The sequence below is a fragment of the Mustela lutreola genome, chromosome 5, assembly GCF_030435805.1.
Source record: "Mustela lutreola isolate mMusLut2 chromosome 5, mMusLut2.pri, whole genome shotgun sequence".
NCBI classification, from domain to species: domain Eukaryota; kingdom Metazoa; phylum Chordata; class Mammalia; order Carnivora; family Mustelidae; genus Mustela; species Mustela lutreola.
In genome coordinates, this window is record NC_081294.1 from 151,010,107 (window position 1) to 151,030,471 (window position 20,365).

General features: G+C 44.4%; 1 protein-coding gene across 2 annotated transcripts; it reads left to right on the plus strand.

Moving 5' to 3' along the window:
• Positions 1–910: 910 nt before the first annotated feature.
• On the plus strand, positions 911–20,088 carry ZNF354B (zinc finger protein 354B). Of its 2 annotated transcripts, none has more exons than XM_059175876.1 (5): positions 911–1,124; positions 2,191–2,276; positions 6,159–6,285; positions 7,000–7,095; positions 18,349–20,088. In XM_059175876.1, exons 2-5 carry the CDS (start codon positions 2,244–2,246, stop codon positions 19,926–19,928), a joined length of 1,836 nt encoding a protein of 611 aa, XP_059031859.1. In that variant the 5' UTR covers positions 911–1,124; positions 2,191–2,243; the 3' UTR covers positions 19,929–20,088. The 2 variants fall into 2 exon arrangements, with proteins under 2 accessions (XP_059031859.1, XP_059031858.1); XM_059175875.1 differs by having other exon boundaries at positions 911–1,110.
• The last annotated feature ends 277 nt before the right edge of the window (positions 20,089–20,365 follow it).

Genomic DNA, 20,365 nt, shown 5'->3' on the forward strand with positions numbered 1-20,365 from the left:
TTTTAAATTTTTAATTTGCCATAATGGAAGGCACTGAAGCCATTCAAAACATTCCTCAGGGAGAATTATCTACTGGCAAATTCAAATGTCCGAGGTACATTCATTCCTATGTGGGGAAAAAACCAAAGTAAGTTACAATTGCTATCTGCAAGATTCCATTTTGCTAAAAGCAGGTCGGCAGCAAATGTTCACCAAAACGTTAACTTTTGGGCAGTGGCATTGGGTACATTTTTCTTTCGTTTGTTGTTGTTGTTGTTGTTTGTTTGTTTGTTTTTCCCTATTTATAAAATCTCCCCAATGGGACGCGCTCCCATTATGAAGAAATGAGAACCACTGGCTTCTCCGCCCCTGGAATGCCCTTTCCCTTCACCCCCGCTGCTGCCAGGGGACCTCACTCACTCTTCTGAACGCGCCCAGATGCCACCACCCCGCTTTCCTTTGTTTCTCCCCATAACGCTTATCTTCTAAAATGTCACAGAATTACGTCCATGGCTTACTGTGCTTCCTACCAACTCCCCCCAAAAAGTTCTTGAAAGCAACGACCTTTGTTTTGTTCACTCATTCCCAACCACTTATGGCAGCCCTTGCCACAAGAAGGTCCTCGAAACACACTGGCTGCATGACCGAAGGGGAAATAGGTTTGTTCTCGGCGATTGTCTACTTGCCTTATTGTCACTGTGCCGATGTACAGCTACAAGACACGGCCCTCGGCGAACCGTTTCCTTCACGGGGAGTCGGGAGCCAGAGCCCTCGCCGCCCAAGGGGTGTGACCACGAGCCCGGAAGCGGGAACTCGGCAGGTGACAGGCTCGCCCCTCCCAGCCTCGCAGACCAGAGCGGAGAACTACACTTCCCAGAATGCATAGGTCCTCGCCTGGACTACATTCCCCAGGGGCATTAGCGGCCGTCCCTAACTCGCCCCCTGCCCCGCCTCTCTGGACAGCCGGCTTTTGCAGCCCAAGGCTCCCGGCCTGAGTTCAGCCCAGTGAGGTTAGAGACCCGGAGAAGGGGTCCCGACCCCGGGCTGCTGTCCATCCGGGCAGTGCCGGAGCCTCCGCCTGCAAAGCACGGCCAGGAGGCGCAGACCCCGAAGCCCCGAGGCCTGGGCGAGGTGAGCGGCGGAAGGTCGGTGGAATGCGGGACAGAGGGGAGGACCCCGGCCTTGGGAGGATCCTGCGCCGGGGCGCGGGACACAGGCCAGAGGCGCGCCAGTGGGGCCTTTGTAGGAGCACGCAATGGGGGCCAAAGGTTGGCACCACCCACCAGCCGTCCGGCGGACGTGCCCCTGACCGCTGCAGGTCGGGCACTTGTCCCCACCTGCCCAGGCCCCGGTCACTCCCCTACTCCCTCCCGACCCGTGCCCGGCGCGCTACTTGCCTGCCCTGCCGGCGTTTGGATTTGCTCGCGGCTGTCAGTGAACGTGAGGAACTGTGTTTCCACCCCTCCTCGGCGCTACTGCCTTCCCGGGCTGCAGGCGCAGAGATGTGTTTTCCAAGAGAAGTGAGTTGCCGGCTTCCCTCTCCCCCCACGGCAGAATCTGGACTGGAACCCAGGATTTCGGTCTCTGTGCCTGCTCCCCCAGACGGCAGCCCTGCGGCCGCCGTCGGAAAACTGCTGTCATCTGTTTCCCAAGCACTTTTCTCTAAAAACCTGGAAGGAGATTCCTTGACAACAGGGGGAGGAGTTGGGGGCGGGTGCAGCTTGAGGTGGAGAAGAATTGTACCCTGCCGGCGGTGAGGTTAGAGCCGGTGCTGTGGAGACAGCGCAGTACGGATCCCGGTGCACCCTCACTGGCTGTGTGCACTGGGGCAAGTGGCTCCCACTCTGCCCTCAGTTTCCTGATCTGTAAAATAGGCGTGGACAATGGCAGCAATGCTGCGGGACTGAACGATGTAGGCCGTGCCTGGCCCCTTGAGGCAGGTTCAGTGAGTTGTTGCTGCTACTGAAGCTGGAGTCTAGTCTTTTTTCTCTGAGCCACAGGGGGAAGAGTTGGGCCCCGGCCCACATTGGGCTGGCGTGTGTCTGGGCCTGTCTAGCTCCAGCTCCTTCTGACTTCCCTCTCCGAGGGCACGTGGCCTCAGTTCTCAGGTGGTGGAAGGATTTCAGAGCTGGTGATTCTCAGGGCTGGAAAGCAGAAGAGGCGGAAACCAGAAGGGGTTTCTCTGTCCTGGCTCCCTTTTTCCTCTTTCAGATTTGTCTTCTGGAGACTCTACCCATCCTCAGGGAAGAGCCCAGAAAGAAGATATGGCTATTGGACCGAGGGAAGCAAGATCTCATGTGAGTTCATTGACATCTTTGGTCTTAGAGACAGATTTTATTTTATTTTATTTTATTTTAATTCTCAAATAAAAGTTCTCTGCTGCATGCAGTCTTCTGCAGGACCTGAAGCCCAAGCCCTTTCCTCCTTCAAGAGTCAGTCCACCCATGGGGAGGGTGGATTCTGTAGGGAATGTTTGTCTCCTCCCTGACAATCCATGTCTAGTGTTTCCCTTTTCTTTTCCTAACAGATACTTCTTTTTTTCTTTTTCTAAAAAGATTTTATTTATTTATTTGACAGAGATCACAAGTAGGCAGAGAGGCAGGCCGGGGGTGGGGGGTGGGGGGAAGCAGGCTCCCTACCTAGCAGAGAGCCCGATGTGGGACTCAATCCCAGGACCCTGACATCATGACCTGAGCAGAAGGCAGAGGCTTTAACCCACTGAGCCACCCAGGTGCCCCCAGACACTTCTTTTTATTCATCAGTCTCAATTCAGTGTATGATTACTAACTTGATAGGTGAGATGCCACATGGGGACAAAACACACACACACACACACACACACACACACACACACACACACGGCAGCTCCTTTCTGGCCCTGCTTCCTTGGTTTGCCCTGGTCTCCCTTCCTACCCTTGTTTTTTTTTTTTTTTTTTTTTAAAGGATAACCTCCCTAGGCTTCTCCAACCCATCATTGTCCGTTTTTTCTCCCTCTTTACTTTGTGGATTATGTTCCTTATTTCTGTACTCTCTTGAAAACTTTTCTCGACCTGCCATTTTAACCCTTCTATTGTTGGAAATGGGGGAGGGACCCAGTCCAGGTGAGCCATGCTTGAACAAGGAATAGCCGTGTTGGAGGGGACACAGCTGGAGAGATCTCTGGACTCCAAGGGCAGAGAGAAGACTCCCCAGGAGGGAGCACGGAGGGTGTACAGGATATCAGGAGTGGAGAGGCAGGGTCTCCGGTGGGTAGGAAGCAGAGCTTAAAGCCAGACTGCTGGGCTTGAACCCATCTCCTTGGTTACTGTTTGTGGGCCCTGGACAGATGTGCCTGTTTCCTCACCTGGACAATGGGAATAACAAACATGCTGACCTCATGGGACAGGTGAGAGGGTCACACGAGTCAGTGCATGGGAAGTGTTTGGATAAGGGCTGGGCACTAGCAGACACCCAACAAGGGGTGGTCATGGGAGCCGGATGGTGTTACTGAAGTGATGATACCACTCATGCCGACAGATGGGACCTGCTGGACCGTATTGCTGGGACTTGTCCTTTCATTGCTCATCTGCATCTGACAGTCACAGTGTTGGGTGTCTGCATGAGGGTGTGGCCTTTGTTTTCATGCCCACACTCGCGCAGCAATGATCATTCCCATGTTTCACATTAGCAAACTTGAGGCTCAGAGACATCCAGTAACCTGAATTCAAACCCCAGTGCAGTGTGTCTGGCCTCTGGGTCCAGGCTTGTCACTGTGCAGCCATTCCCCTGGTGCCTCTTTCAAATCCCAGGGCAGCCCCAAACCCCATGTTGCCAGAGCTCTTCTCCACTGTTGTGTTGATTTGGGGCCCATGAAATGTTGTGGTGGTTGATCTTTGGGCTGGGACTGGCCAGTGCATATTTCAAAGCTTTCCCCTCCAGTTCCCACAGACTGACCTTGCTCTCTTGCCCAGAATCTTCTCCAACCTGCAGGGGAGTGAATGCATGTGGCATTTTCCCCAACCTCACTTGCTCCCATGTGCCCCTACTGCATGGGCTTGTGGGTAAAGCCCGGCAATGGGCGTTTAAGACCAGAGAGAGAATATACCAAGTGCTGGCTTAACAGAAGACTTTAATTATTGTCCTGCCTCTGCTGCTGGTAAAGTAGGTGGCCTTTGGTCTTGACTGTCCTGGACCTTCTAGTCCTGATCTCTAAAATGAGGATATTGCTGGGAGATGGTATACAGTCCTGCCCAAGTACACATTCTTCTTTCATTGATCCAAGGTGTTTATCTTGTCTGCCAGCTGGATGTAAATTCTTTGAGAGCAAAAATTATTTCTTATATTCCTCCCCAATATGTAAATAATTCAGTGTTTTTCTTACCATATAGATATTTTATAATCATGGTAAACATTGTAGAGAATAAAATATGCATGTATGTATGCATAGACGTGTAGATACGTGTGTGTGTAGAATTGACCCTTGAGCAACATAGGTTTGAACTGGGCAGGTCCAGTTACACATGGATTTTTTTTGATCAATACAGTAGAGTACTGTAAATGTATTTCTCTTATGCTTCTTTTTTGGTTTATTGTTTGAGAGAGAGAGAGCACAAGTAGTTGAGTGGAGACAGAGAAAAGAGATAGAATCTCAAGGAGATTCTGTGCTGAGCACAGAGCATGATGTGGGGCTCGATCCCATGACTCTGAGAGCATGACCTGAGTGGAAATCAAGAGTCAGAGATTTAACCAACTGATCCCACCAAGGCGCCCCTTATGATTTTCTCAATAACATTTTCTTTTCTCTAGTTTATTTTAGTGTAAGAATATAGTATATAATACATATAACATGCAGAATATGTGTTTATCGACTGTTTACTTTATCAGGAAGTCTTCCAGTCCACAGTAGGCTATTAGTAGTTATGTTTTGGGGGAATCCAAAGTTAAGTGTAGATTTTCGACTGCGTGTGAAGTCAGGGCCCCTAACCCCCTCCTTGTTCAAGGGTCATCTGTATGTTAATTTTTTCATATATTCAAAAGAAAGTAGAATCACTCTTAACCCCACCATCTGGAGATAATCACTGCCAATCATTTGTTATATATCTCTCAGCATCATTCTCATATATATGTATATATATATATATATATATAAGCTTTTATCAGAAATGAGTACAAACTACACACTGATATATAACAAATATAAATATTTGTATTTAACATGATCATGGATGTCTTTTTAACAGATACTGACCTAACCATCAGTTGCACTGGTTGCATAGTATTTCATATTGATGTGACAATAGCTAACATCTGAAGCTTTGGTAGGCCCCAGACATGGTATTAATTACATTGTATGGATTATCTCATTTATTTAATAGCTCTATGCAATAGGTTGTGGGAGGCATTTCTGCAGTTAAGAATGAAGCCTTGGACATGTCCTTGGACTGGAATCCCAGGTCTCCCACTGACTAGCTGTGAGACTTCAGGCAAATTTATCCTCTCCGTGGCTCTTTTCTGTCATGTAAATGGAGACAGTGATAATATCTTCTCTTAGGGTTGTTGTGACTTTTAGATAAAGATTATATTAAAGATTAATAGGTAACTGAATTAGAAAAAAGAAAGATCAATAGAAAGCTCTAGGGATTGTACCTGGCCTGTATAAAGCATTTGGGAGAAGAGAGAGATTTCAGTTTCCATTATTTCTGTCCTCCAGCTTCAGTGGCACTCAGAGAGTGCCTTCTGTTAGTGACCCTGCCCTTTATCATCCGTGATGACCTAGCTTGTTTCTCATTTTTTTGGTATTACTAAAACCATGATAAATGCTCTGTGTGCACTTTTGTGTACTGCTCATTATAGTAGAAATATAATAATTGGTGAGTTAAAGAATAAACACATTTTAAAGATTTTAATATGTATTATCATATCCCCATCTGCAAGATTATTCTAATTAACATTCCAGTGGTCTTAATTCCTCCCTGCATCTCCTTATAGTGGTTAATACTGGGCCTGGTAAGACTTTATGCTGCTCAGTATGTATTTGTCACTGGCCAATGGTTCATTGAACAAGAAATAACCTGAAACCTTAAGAAACAAGAATGACATCAGAAGCCTTTCAAGGCAGCCCATCCTCCCCAGCAACTGCCACCACTTTTACCCTGTGCTATGGGAGGTCCTGGGTGAGCTGGGATGGCTTGTCATTACAGGTGTCGGTGACCTTCGAGGATGTGGCTGTGCTCTTTACACGGGATGAGTGGAGGAAGCTGGGTCCTTCTCAGAGAAACGTGTACCAGGAAGTGATGCTGGAGAACTACAGTAACCTGGTCTCACTGGGTAAGGGAATTTTCCCTGTTACCATAAGTCAGCACCTGCTTCCCTGCATAAAAGCTGTGGGGCATCAGGAACTTTCAGCTGAATTTGGCCTTGGGGTTGTGCACATTGTAAATAAATATTTAAAGGTTCTTTCCCACTATAGGCATGGATTTGTCCCACATGTGGGATAGCTGACATACTTGTATGTTAGAAATTCCCTCATAGTTAGGCAACATTTCCTGCTGTGATTTTCTGTGATTTGTTTGCTCAGCTCACAGCAGAAAGCATCCCTCAACCGTCTTCATTACCCTGCCGCCAGCCTTTCCCAATTCTCCCTTCCAGCCTGATGAATGTGTATAAACCATCTTTGAAGGGGAGTCAGATGGTGCTTTCTCATTTTAAACAGGGCACTTGGTGTGGGTACCTGTTTACAAACATTTAGTCTGTAAATCTAATATGTTCCCTCTTCTGTGGCAAGCCATGGGTACTCTAGTAACCAGAGCTGCCTGTGTATCCGGCATCTCTAACCTGCAGCTACTTCCCACACGGCCACGCCCTACAGGCCCCTTGCCTTTCCCCTCACACACTCCCTCACGTCGCGGAGGCACGGCTGGAACACCCCAGGGAGCTCTTTGTACCATCCCATGCGTTTTCCACTCAGATCCATGATGCGTCTTTGCGTCAAAAGAAAACCAAGTCTTATCTTTCTCTTTTCTTTTTCTTGTCTCTGAGCAGGACTCCTGTTTTCCAAACCAAGAGTGATCTCCCTGTTGCAGCAAGGAGAAGATCCCTGGAAGGTAGAGAAAGAAAGTCCTGGAGGCCCCTCTCTAGGTGAGTGGGTGGGACCGAGCGGCGGGGGGTGGGTGCGGGCAACAGTCTGGGGGCGTAAGTGGACAGTGTGGCTCGGAGATGTCGGTCAGGAAGGTTTCTCCGGAGCCTCTGTCCCCCACAAGCGGCAGAGGGGGGATGCTTAGGCCCCAGACATGAGCTTCCTCTTACTCTCTTGGTAATCACTTACCAAATGAATCTCTGGGGAGCTCTTCTTATTCGTTCCGTTTTCACAGGATCGCTGCATCTCGGGGATTCAGTCAGTGAATAGTGTATTTAAGGAATGGCAGAGAATCCATCTGACCAAGGCTCGGTATAGGAGAGAAAGAGCCGAGGAAGGAAAGGGTGTCTGAAAGCTAGCAAAGCCGCATTACACTGGGCTTTGACAAGAGTCTTCTGCATGGGACCATCCCATGGAAATGAAGGATTTTCAGCAGAAGACTGGAGTTCTGGGTATTTTAGAAAAATTGGCTTAAATGTGAAAGAGTGTTAATGTCCTCTGGAGCAAGCCCCTATTCTGGCATTGAGGGCCGCTGTCAGAGACAAAGAGTGGCTGGTGTGGACAGAACTGGCAGGGGCCGGGGGGCAGCTACTGCTGTGTCACTGTTGATGCTGAAGAGTGATGACGTGGCTATGTGTGTATTTGTAACGGGTGCAGAAGTGCAGACAGAGGCTGGGGGGACACACCTGAGCTGGTGCCAGGAGCTCCACATGGAATGGGATTGAGAAGGGGCAGGACAAAAGAGGGCTTTAGTAGTATGTAATCTTAACATTTCGTAGAGAATAGATTGATGAAATCCTTATGTAATTTGAGTTTAATAAGAATAGTCACTTTGAAGCATGGTGGGGGGTAGATTGAAAGTGAGGGAAAAGCTGATGGGGAGACAAGTGTCCCGGAGACACTTGCAGTAAGGTAGGCGAGATGTTTCTATGCTGGGACAAAGGTATGGGCACTGGGGTCCGGAGGGAGGGAGAGGGGTCCCTTTGTTAAGGGTGTAGGGTGAGTTTGCTGTGGGATGGGTCTCACTGGGGAGGAATGCCTGGAGAGAAATGCTGGTCGAGAGCTGTATGAGGTCTATGGGAACTCCGAAGGCAGGTCAGGGAGCCCTCAGTACAAAGGTGGCATTTGATGCCTCAAGTTGACCAGGTGAGGGCACAGAGCAGAGGACAGAATCCCAGGAAACCTCACCATTTACAAGGTGGGTTAGGAAAGACGACTCTGGCCGAGCCTGAGAAGTCATCAGAGGAGAAAAACGGGAGAGGCAGCTGACAGGGAAACTGGGGACAGAGAGCTGATGAGTGCAGGAGGATCCAAGTTTGAGTCCCCATCCCCTACTTTCCTGTCCCCTAATGGATGGTATGTACGTGAGCTCTGTGCTGGGCACTGGCCATGCAACATTGGACAGAAAGATGCAGGTTCTGCCGGCTAGAGATCACGGCTGGGTGGGGAGACAGGTGACGGTGCACTGAGCGCACACAGGGTGTAGAATGACCCCATAGGATGTCTGTAGAGTGTGTGAGCGTGCGCAGCAGAAGGGGTGGTGTAGGCAGAGGCTTCCCAAGGAGGTGGGATTGGAGGATGTGGAGCCGGGTCCAGCCACAGGAAAGGTTCACCTGATTCCAGAGAAAGGAAGCCAGTGGGTGCTGCCGTGAGCCAGGAGAGCTCTGCAGGGACCAGATGCCACACAGCGGGGGGGAGCCTGGACACAGGATCTGGTCTGTGTTGGAGAACCAGGCCAGGAGCCTGGGGACTGGGAAGTAGTCTTACCAGGGCCCCAGGTGTACACTGCTGAGAGCAGCCTGCAGGCCGAGGGGGGGCCTGTTGGTGTGGAAGTGAGGGCTCCTCCCCGCTGTTGTCAGGTCCAGATGCGTCAGTGATGGCCTCTCATTCCATGGGCCCCGCACAGGAGCTGCAGGCTGGGTGTTCTCCCTCCCCAAGCCCGCAGGCCAACGGAGCCTGCTTCCCACCATACTCTGACATTTCTGCTGTGGGTACCACCTGTGTGTCTGTCTGTTTATCTTACTCTGGTTTGGAAGAAAGACACGAGGTCTGGGAAGCGGGTAGAGGCCGCCGTCAAGTGCCTAGAGCAGGCAGGAATCCATGAATCAGCCGAGGCTTGGCAGGGTGGCATCTGGGCAGCCAGCAGGAAAGATCTGAGGAAGAGAAGGAAGTCTCTGTCCCTTTCCCCGCACCTCGGGAGCCTCCCATCCAGGAACGCATCTCTCTTAGTGAAGTGAGTCATTGGTGGGTTCCGGGGAGTAAAAGTATGACCAGAGTCTGGAGTCTGGAGCTGTGCTGAGAGGCGCTGGGGCCCCCAGGCAATGGGGCTGGAGTCCTCAGTAGCCTCCTCCTCAGTGTTGGGGACATGTCCCTGAGGGTGGACCACAGGTGGGCGCCGGGAGGAAGGAAGGACAGTGCAGCCGACTGGTACGTGCATGTCCCTGGACAGGATGCACCTCCTCTCCTGCAGAGATGGCAGTCACCCCGGGAGCGCCTGCATGTGTCTGTCTGTCCGTCCAGCACCCCTGGCGAGTCTCCATCTGCCCGGACTAATGCAGCCTCGGAATGGCTTCCCTCCGGAGTGCAGCTGGCTTCACCCTAAGCACGCATGAAGGATGGGGTGTTCTGGATGTAGCTCAGGTGGTTAACTCTTGTCAGACCTGAAACCTGCCCCTCCCACAGCTGGTGACCGAAAAGCCCATGCTCCAGGGTGGACTCGGGGCACCTCTAGCAGCCTCCCAATGTCCCCCCCCCCTTTAAAAAATTTTTTCAAAGCCATTCGCAAATAGGAAAAACAGAAAAACAAAGGGTCACGGGGGGATGTTTGAAGTGAGAGGTGGAAGGAGGGGTGTGTGTCTCCTCGGAGTCTCTTGCTGAGAAGGGAGCACACCTGCGGGGGGTGCTTTGCCGGAGGAGTTGTAATGAGGCCATTAAACCAGCCGCTACATCATGAGTTAGCTCTATGCCCGAATGCGGAAATAGTCCTGAAATCTAAAATTTAAAAATGCAGGTATGATCTGGGTAAACAGTTAACCTTCCAGTGAAAATGTGCTTTTCTTGCCTGTCACTTTCTCCTCCTTTGTCATCTCAGCGCAAGAAGCCTGGTGGGGGGACTGAACCCCGGCTGCGTGGTCAGCGGAGGGGTCCCTGGGGGCTGCCCCACACAGAGGGTGGGGCCTCTTTTTCTAACTTGCACAAAGGTGCTGCCCTTAGCAGCGCAGCGACCCAGCAGGCGGGGGTTTAAAGAAGAATCTCTGAGGAGGTGAAAGCGGAGAGCAGGTACTCATAGGCGCCTCTGCTGTGTTTGGTCAGTCTTGTCCTTGTCCCCTGCCCCCTCTCCCCAGCAGTACCCTTGCTGGCCCTGCACCTCCCTCCTGCCACCAACCTGTTCCCATAGCTGCAAGAATGCTCTATTAAAAGGTAAATCAGGCCACCTCACTTCCCTTCAGAAAACCTCTCCTGGCTTCCTTCTTGATGTTTACATTGCAAAGAGATGGCTCCCAGGAGCTTAAGAAAAACATCCTTGGTGGGGGCCTGGGTGGCTTAGTTGGTTAAGCAGTTAACCATCTGACTCATGATCTCAGCCAAGGTCTGGCCCTCTGGGTTGTGAGTTCAAGCCCCACATTGGGCTCTGCACCCGGTGGAGCCTGCTTAACAACCAAGAACATCCTTAGGCTATAATGTTCCCAGAGGCTTATAGTGTTCACAGGTTTATATACATTTCATATCAAAAGCACAGAGGAAGGATTTAGAAATGCAAATTTTCCCAAAGAAATGCTTTGAGGAAAAGGTAGGGAGCCCTCTTTCCCTTTGGAGCTCCCACCACAGCATTTTCCAGAACAACTGTATTTTCACCTTCCCACCCGCTATGCAGGCATGGAGGTTCCAGTTTATCTAGTGTTGCCAAACTTCTTATTGTCCCCTCATAATTTTTTATTATGGTAAAACACAAGTAACATAGAATTTGCCATTTTGACTGTTTTTAAGTGTACAGTTTGGTGGCATTCAGCTCATTCCCAAGGCCGTGCAACCATCCCCACCATCCAGGTGCCAGAAGTCCTCTCTAATCCCTTCCTGAAACTCTCTTCCCACTAAACACTAATTCTCCACCCACCTGTCTCCAGGCCCCTGCTAATCACTGTTCTCTGTCTCTGTGTTCGACTCCTAGGAGCCACATAGAATTGGAATCTTATAGGGGTGCCTGGGTGGCTCAGTGGGTTAAAGCCTCTGCCTTTGGCTTGGGTCATGATCTCAGGGTCCTGGAATGGAGGCCCATGTTGGGCTCTCTGCTCAGCAGGGAACCTGCTTCCCTCTCTCTCTCTGCCTGCCTCTCTCCCAACTTGTGATCTCTGTCAAATAAATAAGTAAAATCTTTAAAAAAAAAAAAAAAAAAAAAAGAATTGGAATCTTAGGACACTTGTCATTTTGTGGCTGGCTTATTTCATTCCACATCGTGTCTTCAAGGTTCATCTACATTGTACATCTGTCAGCATTCCATTGTCTTAGGGCTGAACAGTATTCCATTACATGTCTGCGCCACACATGGTCTATCATTTGGTCTGGATATTTGGATGATTTCCATCTTCTGGATCTTGTGAATAATGCTACTCCAAATGTGAGTGTGCAAATACCTCTTTGGATCCCTGCTTTTGGTTCTTTTGGGTACATTGGAGTGGAATTGCTGGATCACTTGGTAATTCTCTACTTAACTTTCTGAGGAACTACTATATCATTTTCCATTGTGGCCACATTAGTTTACATTCTCACCAGCAATGGAGCTAGGGTTTCAAAGTCTCCATATCCTTGCCAGTATTTGTTATTTTCTGGTTTCTTTTGTTTCTGTTATCCATAGCCATCCTCATGGATTTAAAGTGGTATCTGGTGGTTTTTGATTTATATTTCCCTACTGATTAATGATTTTAAGTGGTCTTTTCATGTGCTTATTGGCCACTGATATATCTCCTATAGGCAAATGTCTGTTTAAGTCCTTTGCCCATTTTTGTTTGTTTGTTTGTTTCTCTCTCTTTTTCTTCCTCCCTTTCAAATTCCAGTATAGGTCACATACAATGTTATAATAGTTTCAAGTGTACAATATAATGGTTCAACACTTCTCTCCATTTCTGTGTTCATCTTGGGAAGTGTACTTTTTAATTCCTATCAAGTGTTTCACCAATTCCCCCTACCCTCCACCTCCTACCTGGTAACCATCAGTTTGTTCTCCGTAGTTAAGTCTGTTTTTTGGTTTGTTTCTGTTTTTGATGGATAGCACGTTCTGTATGTATCCATTAGTTCCAGTTGGTATATTGTGTTGTTCAAGTCCTTTACTACTTCTTTTCGTCTGGTTGTTTTATTCCTTATTGAAGGTAGGGCATTGAAATCTCCAACTATTTCTCCCTTCAGTTTTGTAAATTTGTATTTCATGTGTTTTGAGGATGTGTTATTAGGTATGTAAATGTTTGTAATTTTAATGTCTTCTTGCTGAATTGAACCTTTTATGACTATACATCATCCTTTGTCTCTCTTTTTTTTTTTTTTAAAGATTTTATTTATTTATTTGAGAGAGAGAGAAAGAGTGAGAGAGAGCATGAGATGGGAGAAGGTCAGAGGGAGAAGCAGACTCCCCATAGAGCTGGGAGCCCGATGTGGGACTCGATCCCGGTACTTCCGGATCATGACCTGAGCTGAAGGCAGTCGCTTAACCAACTGAGCCACCCAGGCGCCCCATCCTTTGTCTCTTATAACTTGTTTCCTAAAGTTTATTTTATCTGATACTAGTATAGCCCGTCCAGCTCTCTTTTAGTGCTTCTATTTGCGTGAAGTAGCTTTCCATCATCTCACTTGCAACCTATTTGTATCTTTGGCTCTAAAATGAATCTTTTATTCAAACAAAAAACAGTCTCTGAATTACAGAGAACAAACTGGTAGTTGAGGTGGGTGGGAAGAGGGGTGAAAGAGATAAAGAGGATCAAGAGTGCACCTACTTTTTTTTTAAAAGATTTTGTTTATTTATTTGACAGAGAGAGAGAGAGATCACAAGTAGGCAGAGAGGCAGGCAGAGAAAGAGGAAGGGAAGCAGGCTCCCCGCTGAGCAGAGAGAGCTGGATGCAGGGCTCAATCCCAGGACCCTGAGATCATGACATGAGCTGAGGCAGAGGCTTAACCCACTGAGTCACCCAGGAGCCCCCACGAGTATATCCATTTTATAAGCACTGAGTAACGTACAGAATTGCTAACTCATTATTTGTATATGAAACTTAGATAGCTGTATGTTAATCATTCTTCAATAGATAGAAAAAAGAAAAGAAGCCAGTCTTTTATAGACAACATTTGGTTAGATTATGATTTTTTTTCCCCATTCTGCCAAGATCTGTATTTTGACTGGATAATTAAGTTAACGTATTTATATTTGAAGTAATTACTGATATAAGGGACTCACTTCTGCCATTTGGATTTTTTTTTATACACCTTATATCTCTTCTTTGTCCCTGATTTCCTGCATTACTGTTTCCTTTTGTGTTTAGTCGATAAACATTTTAATTCCCCTCCAATTTTCTTTTATATATATTATGTAGGTATTTTCTTTTTGGTCACCATTGGGATATTTAACATCCAAAATTCATAACACTGTGATTTGAACTTACTCCACCTTAAGTACAATAATATATAAAATCTCTGCTTCTATATACTTGCATCCTCATCCCCTTTTAGTTACTGTTGTCACAGACCGCATCATTATACATTGTGTGCCTTAAAACGCAGCCTAATGATTTAAAAAAAAAAAAAATACTCTATTTATTTATTTGACAGGCAGAGATCACAAGTAGGCAGAGAGGCAGGGGTGGAGGGGAAGTGGTCTCCCTGCTGGGCAGAGAGCCCGATGCGGGGCTCAATCCCAGGACCCTGAGACCATGACCTGAGCCGAAAGCAGAGGCTTAACCCACTGAGCCACCCAGGCGCCCCTCTTTGTCATTTTTGAAGGATGGTTTACCAGATGGAGAGAGAATTCCCTTTTGAGGTTTTTTTTTTTTTTTTTTTTTTTTTTTTTCAGCACACAGACTATATCAACCTAATACTTTCTTGCTTCCAAAGTTCCTGATGAGAAATCTGATAATCTTAATGAAGATCATTTGTATGTTATAAGTCTTGTTTCTCTTTTGCTGTTTTCAATATTCTCTTTTTGGCTTTGGGTTTTGACAGTTTGGTGATAATATGTCTCATTGTTGGTCTCTTTGACTTTATTCTTTTTGGAGTTCATTATGCTTCATAAATTTGTAGGTTCCTATCTCACATCAAATTTGGGAAGTTTTCAGCCATTATCTTCAAATGATCCTTCTCCCCTCTTTCTTCTTCCCTTTTAGGATTCCCACAATGCTATTTTGGTCCACTTGATGGTATCCCACAGGTCTCTTAGGATCTCTCCACTTTCTTCAATATTTTTTGTTGTTCATCCTCAGATTCAGTAATTTTAATATGGCTTATCTTCAAGTACACTGATTTTTCTGCCTGCTGAAATCTGATTTTTTAGTTTCTCTAGTGAAATTTTCAGTTATTATACTTTTCAACTCCAGAATTTCATTTTGCTTTCTTTCTGTGTTTTCTATTTTTCTATCTCTTTATTGATATTTCATTTTTTGAAAAATTCATTTTCATGGGCTTTACCCATATCTTTCTTTAGCTCTCCTGAGCATCTTGAAAAGTGTTGTTTAAAAGTTTTTCTGTGGGGTGCCTGGGTGGCTCAGTCAGTAAGGATCTGCCTTTGGCTCAGGTCATGATGCCGGAGTCCTGGGATTGAGCCCCCCATTGAATTCCCTGCCCAGCAGGATGCCTGCTTTTCCCTCTCCCACCCCCCTGCTTGTGTTCCCTCTCTTGCTGCCTCTCTCTGTCAAATAAAATCTTAAGGAAAAAAAAAGTTTTGTGTAGTATATCCACCTTTATTTCTTCCTCATAGATGTTTTTTTGTCTATTTATTTTGTTGCTCTGAATGAGTCATATCTTTTTTTGTGTGTGTGCCTTCTGATTCTTTGTTGCCAACTAGACATTTGAATTTTATAATGTCATAACTCTGGGAACTAGATTCTTCCCCTTCCCCAGAGTGATTTCCTTCTCATATATTTCGTCCTTTTCACAAAGAGAGGGCTACTTCAGTTATTTGGGAAAGCCTCTTCCAGGCCAGCTTTATTACTATAAGATATTTGAATTTGGGTAAATTGCTTAATACTTGAGTCTAGTTTTCTCATGAAATGAAAATATTATGCTAAGTGATTTCCATGTTTCCAGCTAGTCCTAGAGTTCTGTATTCCTACATAACTGAATTATTTTATCGTGTTGTTGATGGGGAATATGACTAATACTGCTGAAGCTACAAATCTTATGTCAAGTTTAAAAGTCCATAGTTGTTATCTTTGGAAAATATTATTTGACCTACAGTATGTCCAAATCAATTCAGTAAAATCACTTTACAACAGGGAAAAATGATAGTTGTATATATGAATACATGTATTTTTACATATAACTAATTTTTTATTGTTGTCAGGGGTCTCTGTGCCATGGACCGGCCTGAGATATAAACCAAAGGTATTCTCATGTCTTTTCTGAGCTTCTACCTTTCCCTTGGCATGTATGGTGACTTTCTAAATTTCCCATGTATGCAGTTAGTTTTGGATGTCCTTATACTTAAATATGATTGCCCAATGTGGGAAAAAGGTAAAATGTGAATGGGAGAGCGTAGGGAGAAGACGGGCTCTGACCCTTAAATCCCCTGGCAGCTGCTTCAGCCAGTGGGGCAACAATGGCAGGTTGCCTTTGTGTCTGTACTTCCATGACCCCAAGCAATAATCCTCAGTCAGAACCCAGATCTACAGTAATTGAAGAACAAGGCTCTTTTCACCCTAGCTTCTGCAAGCCACCTAAGGACTGTCAGTATAGCTGCCTGCCATGGAGCTGGGGGCTGGGGCATGGGTAGGGGCTAGCGACTGAAACTACGTACCATTTATCAACCAGGCTTTGCCCTAGAAGCTGCCAGCCTTCAGTTAGATTCCACAGTTTCAAAATCATTGGAGCAGCCAGATTCTGCCAGTTCATTTGTTGTCTTAGGTGGGGAAACAGAATCCTGGAGCTTCCTACTCTGCCATCTTCCTTAATGTCCACTTATTACTCTTTTGACTCACATTTATTTTACAAGGTTTGGCATTTTCTTTCTTTTCTCAAGTAATGTGGAAGAGGAGGATTTGGATAGAAGTCTCACAGTTAGCTGGTAATGAGTGTGGTAAAACCTTCCATCACCACTTAGAAGTGGGTGATGGGTGGGCACTTGTTAGGATGAGCACTGGGTGTTATATGTAAATTCTACTCCTGAAATCAGTATTACACTATATGTTAACTAGAATTTAAATAAAAATTTTAATAAACAAAAAAAGAAGTCTCACAGTTATAAAGTTATTTCTTATCATTTGGTGAAGTTTGACAGTTTGCTTACTATCCACCTACCATTGTCTTCAGTTACCCAGAAAGCTTTGGTATTTCCTATTTTAATAAGTTTTATCATACTGTAAGCATTCTGATTTTTTACTTAGGAAGTATATTTTTTTAAGTGAAAGTATTTTTTTTAAAGATCTTTTCCTTTGTATATTGATATTTTTAAATTCATGTGCAGAAACCTTTTAAAATTGCAAGTCTCTTATTAGATATGATCTTTAAGAGGAAAAGGATTAATCCTCTCACTCTTATGCAAGGAATGACAGAAAAGTGGAAGAAGATTTAGTTTTTAGTTTATTATGAAAACTTTAAGCATACACACACACACACACACACACACACACACACACAAATTTGAAACACTGTGGATTGTCACAGCTTGAGGAAGGGCGGGAGTGGTAGAGGGCAGCCCAACACCAAAGAATTATCTGTCCTCAAATGTAAGCTGAGTCCTATCTCTATATAGGACTTAAAATATCTTTACATACTTTTTAAAAAATATTATATTTTTATAACATTGAGTGGTTCTATCCAAGAATAGGAGAGGTTTTTCCATTTGTTTAGGTATATTAATATTCAGGGCTATTAAAAATTTTCCTCATAATAAGTTTTTTTTTTATATTTGTTGTAAATTCATTCCTCCAATTCTTTGTTAGTGCCAATAAGATTATTGACTTCAGCATGTTAATTTTATATCTGCTACATCACTGATCAAGTTTTATCATTGATTTTCTGGAGTTACGTAGATAGGGTATTATAACACCAGCAAATAGTGGTAGGTTTATTTCCTCATTTCTTCTTTACTCATCCTTGTGCATCTACTTGGTTTTTCTTATGTAACTGAATTGATTAAGACATCTACTAGGAATGTTGAATAGAAGTGAAAATAATGGGCATCCTTGTCTTGTTCTTTTTTTTTTTTTAAGATTTTATTTTTATGTAATCTCTATACCTAACATGGGGCTCAAACTCACAACCCCAAGATTAAAAGTCACATGCTCTACCTATTGAGTCAGCTAGGCACCCCTTGTTCTTGATCATAGCGGAAATGCTTCTAGTCTTTCTTCATTAAATAGGATACTGGTTTTAGGACCAAACTATATGTATTTTAGCATATTGAGGAACTATCCATCAATTCTTATTTTCTTTAATGTTTTTACTATCAGTGGTGCTGAGTTCTTTTGAAGGCTTTCCCACTGTCTCTAAATATACTCACAGTTTTTCCCCTTAGGTACCTACTTTGTAAAATACCATTTACTGTGGTAATAATAAGGGCAATGGATTGTTGGAGCTGGATTCACAAAAGGGTACACGGAGAAATTAACATTGGAACTGAATCTGAAGGCTACAGAGGAGTTTGGCACGTAGAAAAAGGAGTAATGACATTCAACATTAGAAACATTACATAAATGAGAACAATGGCATATAAATAATATAAAAGTCTTTTAATGTAGTCTTTTAAGTCTTTTAACAATGGCATATAAATAATGCAAAAAGCTTTGGATATCAGACTGCACTTAATTCATACTTTTCTAATCCTGTCTTCCCATTCATTCTCCTGGTTGCCTTCCTTAAATGAGCTTCCTTTATTCTTTTAATTACCCTAGTCCTTCTGCCTTCATCCATTATTATTTTATATGTGTTACTTTCCTATTTTTTCCTCTTGCTAGTATCTTTTAGCCAGAAAGCAAGCCCTTATTTAAATATCATTAGTATTTATTCTTTCTACACATTAAGTCTCAGCCAATTGTGTGAATCATTAGTGATTTTTTTTTTTTCAGGATGTAAGAGCAGTCCTAAAACTACAAAGTCAACTCAAACCCAAGATTCATCATTTCAGGGGCTAAGAAGGAAAAGACTCAAAAGGGATGAACCCTGGAGTTTCCTATCAGAAAAACCCTGTATATATGAAGACAGATTAAAGAAACAAAAGGACAAAAATGAAAGTTTACAAATAATTTCAATCACCCATACAAAAATCCTCCCTGTAGAAAGAAGCCATAAAAATAGCAACTTTGGCCAAAATTTCGGCCTGAAATCAGTCTTTGTTAAGCAACAGAGGGTTGCTAGAGAAAGAACACCCTCAAAATATGAAATACAAAGAAATAGCTTCAAGCAGAATTCAAACTTACTTAGCCAACCAAAAATCAAAACAGCAGAAAAGCGGTATAAATGTAATATATGTGAAAAAGCCTTCATTCACAATTCTTCCCTTCGTAAACACCAGAAAAACCACACTGGAGAGAAATTATTTAAATGTAAGGAATGTTTGAAAGCTTTCAGCCAAAGTTCGGCTCTTATTCAGCATCAAAGAACTCATACTGGAGAGAAACCCTACATCTGTAAAGAATGTGGGAAAGCTTTCAGCCACAGTGCATCGCTCTGCAAACATCTAAGAATCCACACTGTGGAGAAATCCTATCGATGTAAAGAATGTGGTAAATCCTTCAGCAGAAGGTCTGGCCTTTTTATACATCAAAAAATCCACGCTCGAGAAAATCCCCATAGATACAATCCAGGTAGGAAGGCAGCCAGCACATCCCTTCCTGGATGTCAGAGAATTCACCTCAGAAAGAAATCCTATTTATGTAATGAATGCGGCAACACCTTTAAGTCAAGCTCATCCCTTCGTTATCATCAGAGGATTCACACGGGAGAGAAACCTTTTAAGTGCAGTGAATGTGGGAGAGCCTTCAGTCAGAGCGCGTCTCTTATCCAGCACGAAAGAATTCACACTGGAGAAAAGCCCTATCGATGTAACGAATGTGGAAAAGGTTTTACTTCTATTTCACGACTTAACAGACACCGGATAATTCATACCGGTGAGAAACTGTATAACTGTAACGAGTGTGGTAAAGCCTTAAGTTCCCACTCGACACTTATCATTCATGAAAGAATTCACACTGGCGAGAAACCGTGTAAATGCAAAGTGTGTGGGAAAGCCTTCCGACAGAGTTCAGCTCTCATTCAGCATCAGAGGATGCATACCGGAGAAAGACCCTACAAATGCAATGAGTGTGGGAAAACATTCAGGTGTAACTCATCCCTTAGCAACCATCAGAGAATCCATACAGGAGAGAAACCATACCGGTGTCTGGAATGTGGGATCTCTTTTGGCCAAAGTGCAGCTCTTATTCAGCATCAAAGGATTCACACAGGAGAAAAGCCCTTCGAATGTAACACGTGTGGGAAGACTTTTAGACAGAGCTCATCACTTATTGCACATCAGAGAATTCATACTGGAGAGAAACCCTATGAATGTAATGCATGTGGGAAACTGTTCAGCCAGAGGTCATCCCTTACTAATCATTATAAAATTCACATTGAAGAGGATTCCTTGAAAGTAGATTTGCATGTGTGAAAGCCTTAAACCAAAGCTCAGCAGGGTATACATACTTGAGATTGATTTAATAAATGCCATGATCATGAGAAAACTTTTCTATTTTAATTTTGTCTCATCAGATATTAAATTCTAAGGATAAAGAACTCTGACTACGTAATAAATATGTGGAAAACTTTCATACCTGTCAGTCACTTTTTTAAAAATATCTTAAGATAAGGGAATCACAATTGTAATTGATTACAAAACCACAATTTTGACCATCTGTAAAGTGGGGTTCTTCTATCTTTTTATACAGTATTATATATACTATATGTGATGTATAAACATGAGAAAAATCTGGGTGTAGGAGTGCTGGATTTCTCATTAGAAAGACACCAACTGTATAAGCCAGCAGCATATTTATTAGAACTAACATTTTAATAGCAAACAGAACTGATCTTAAAATATATGCATAT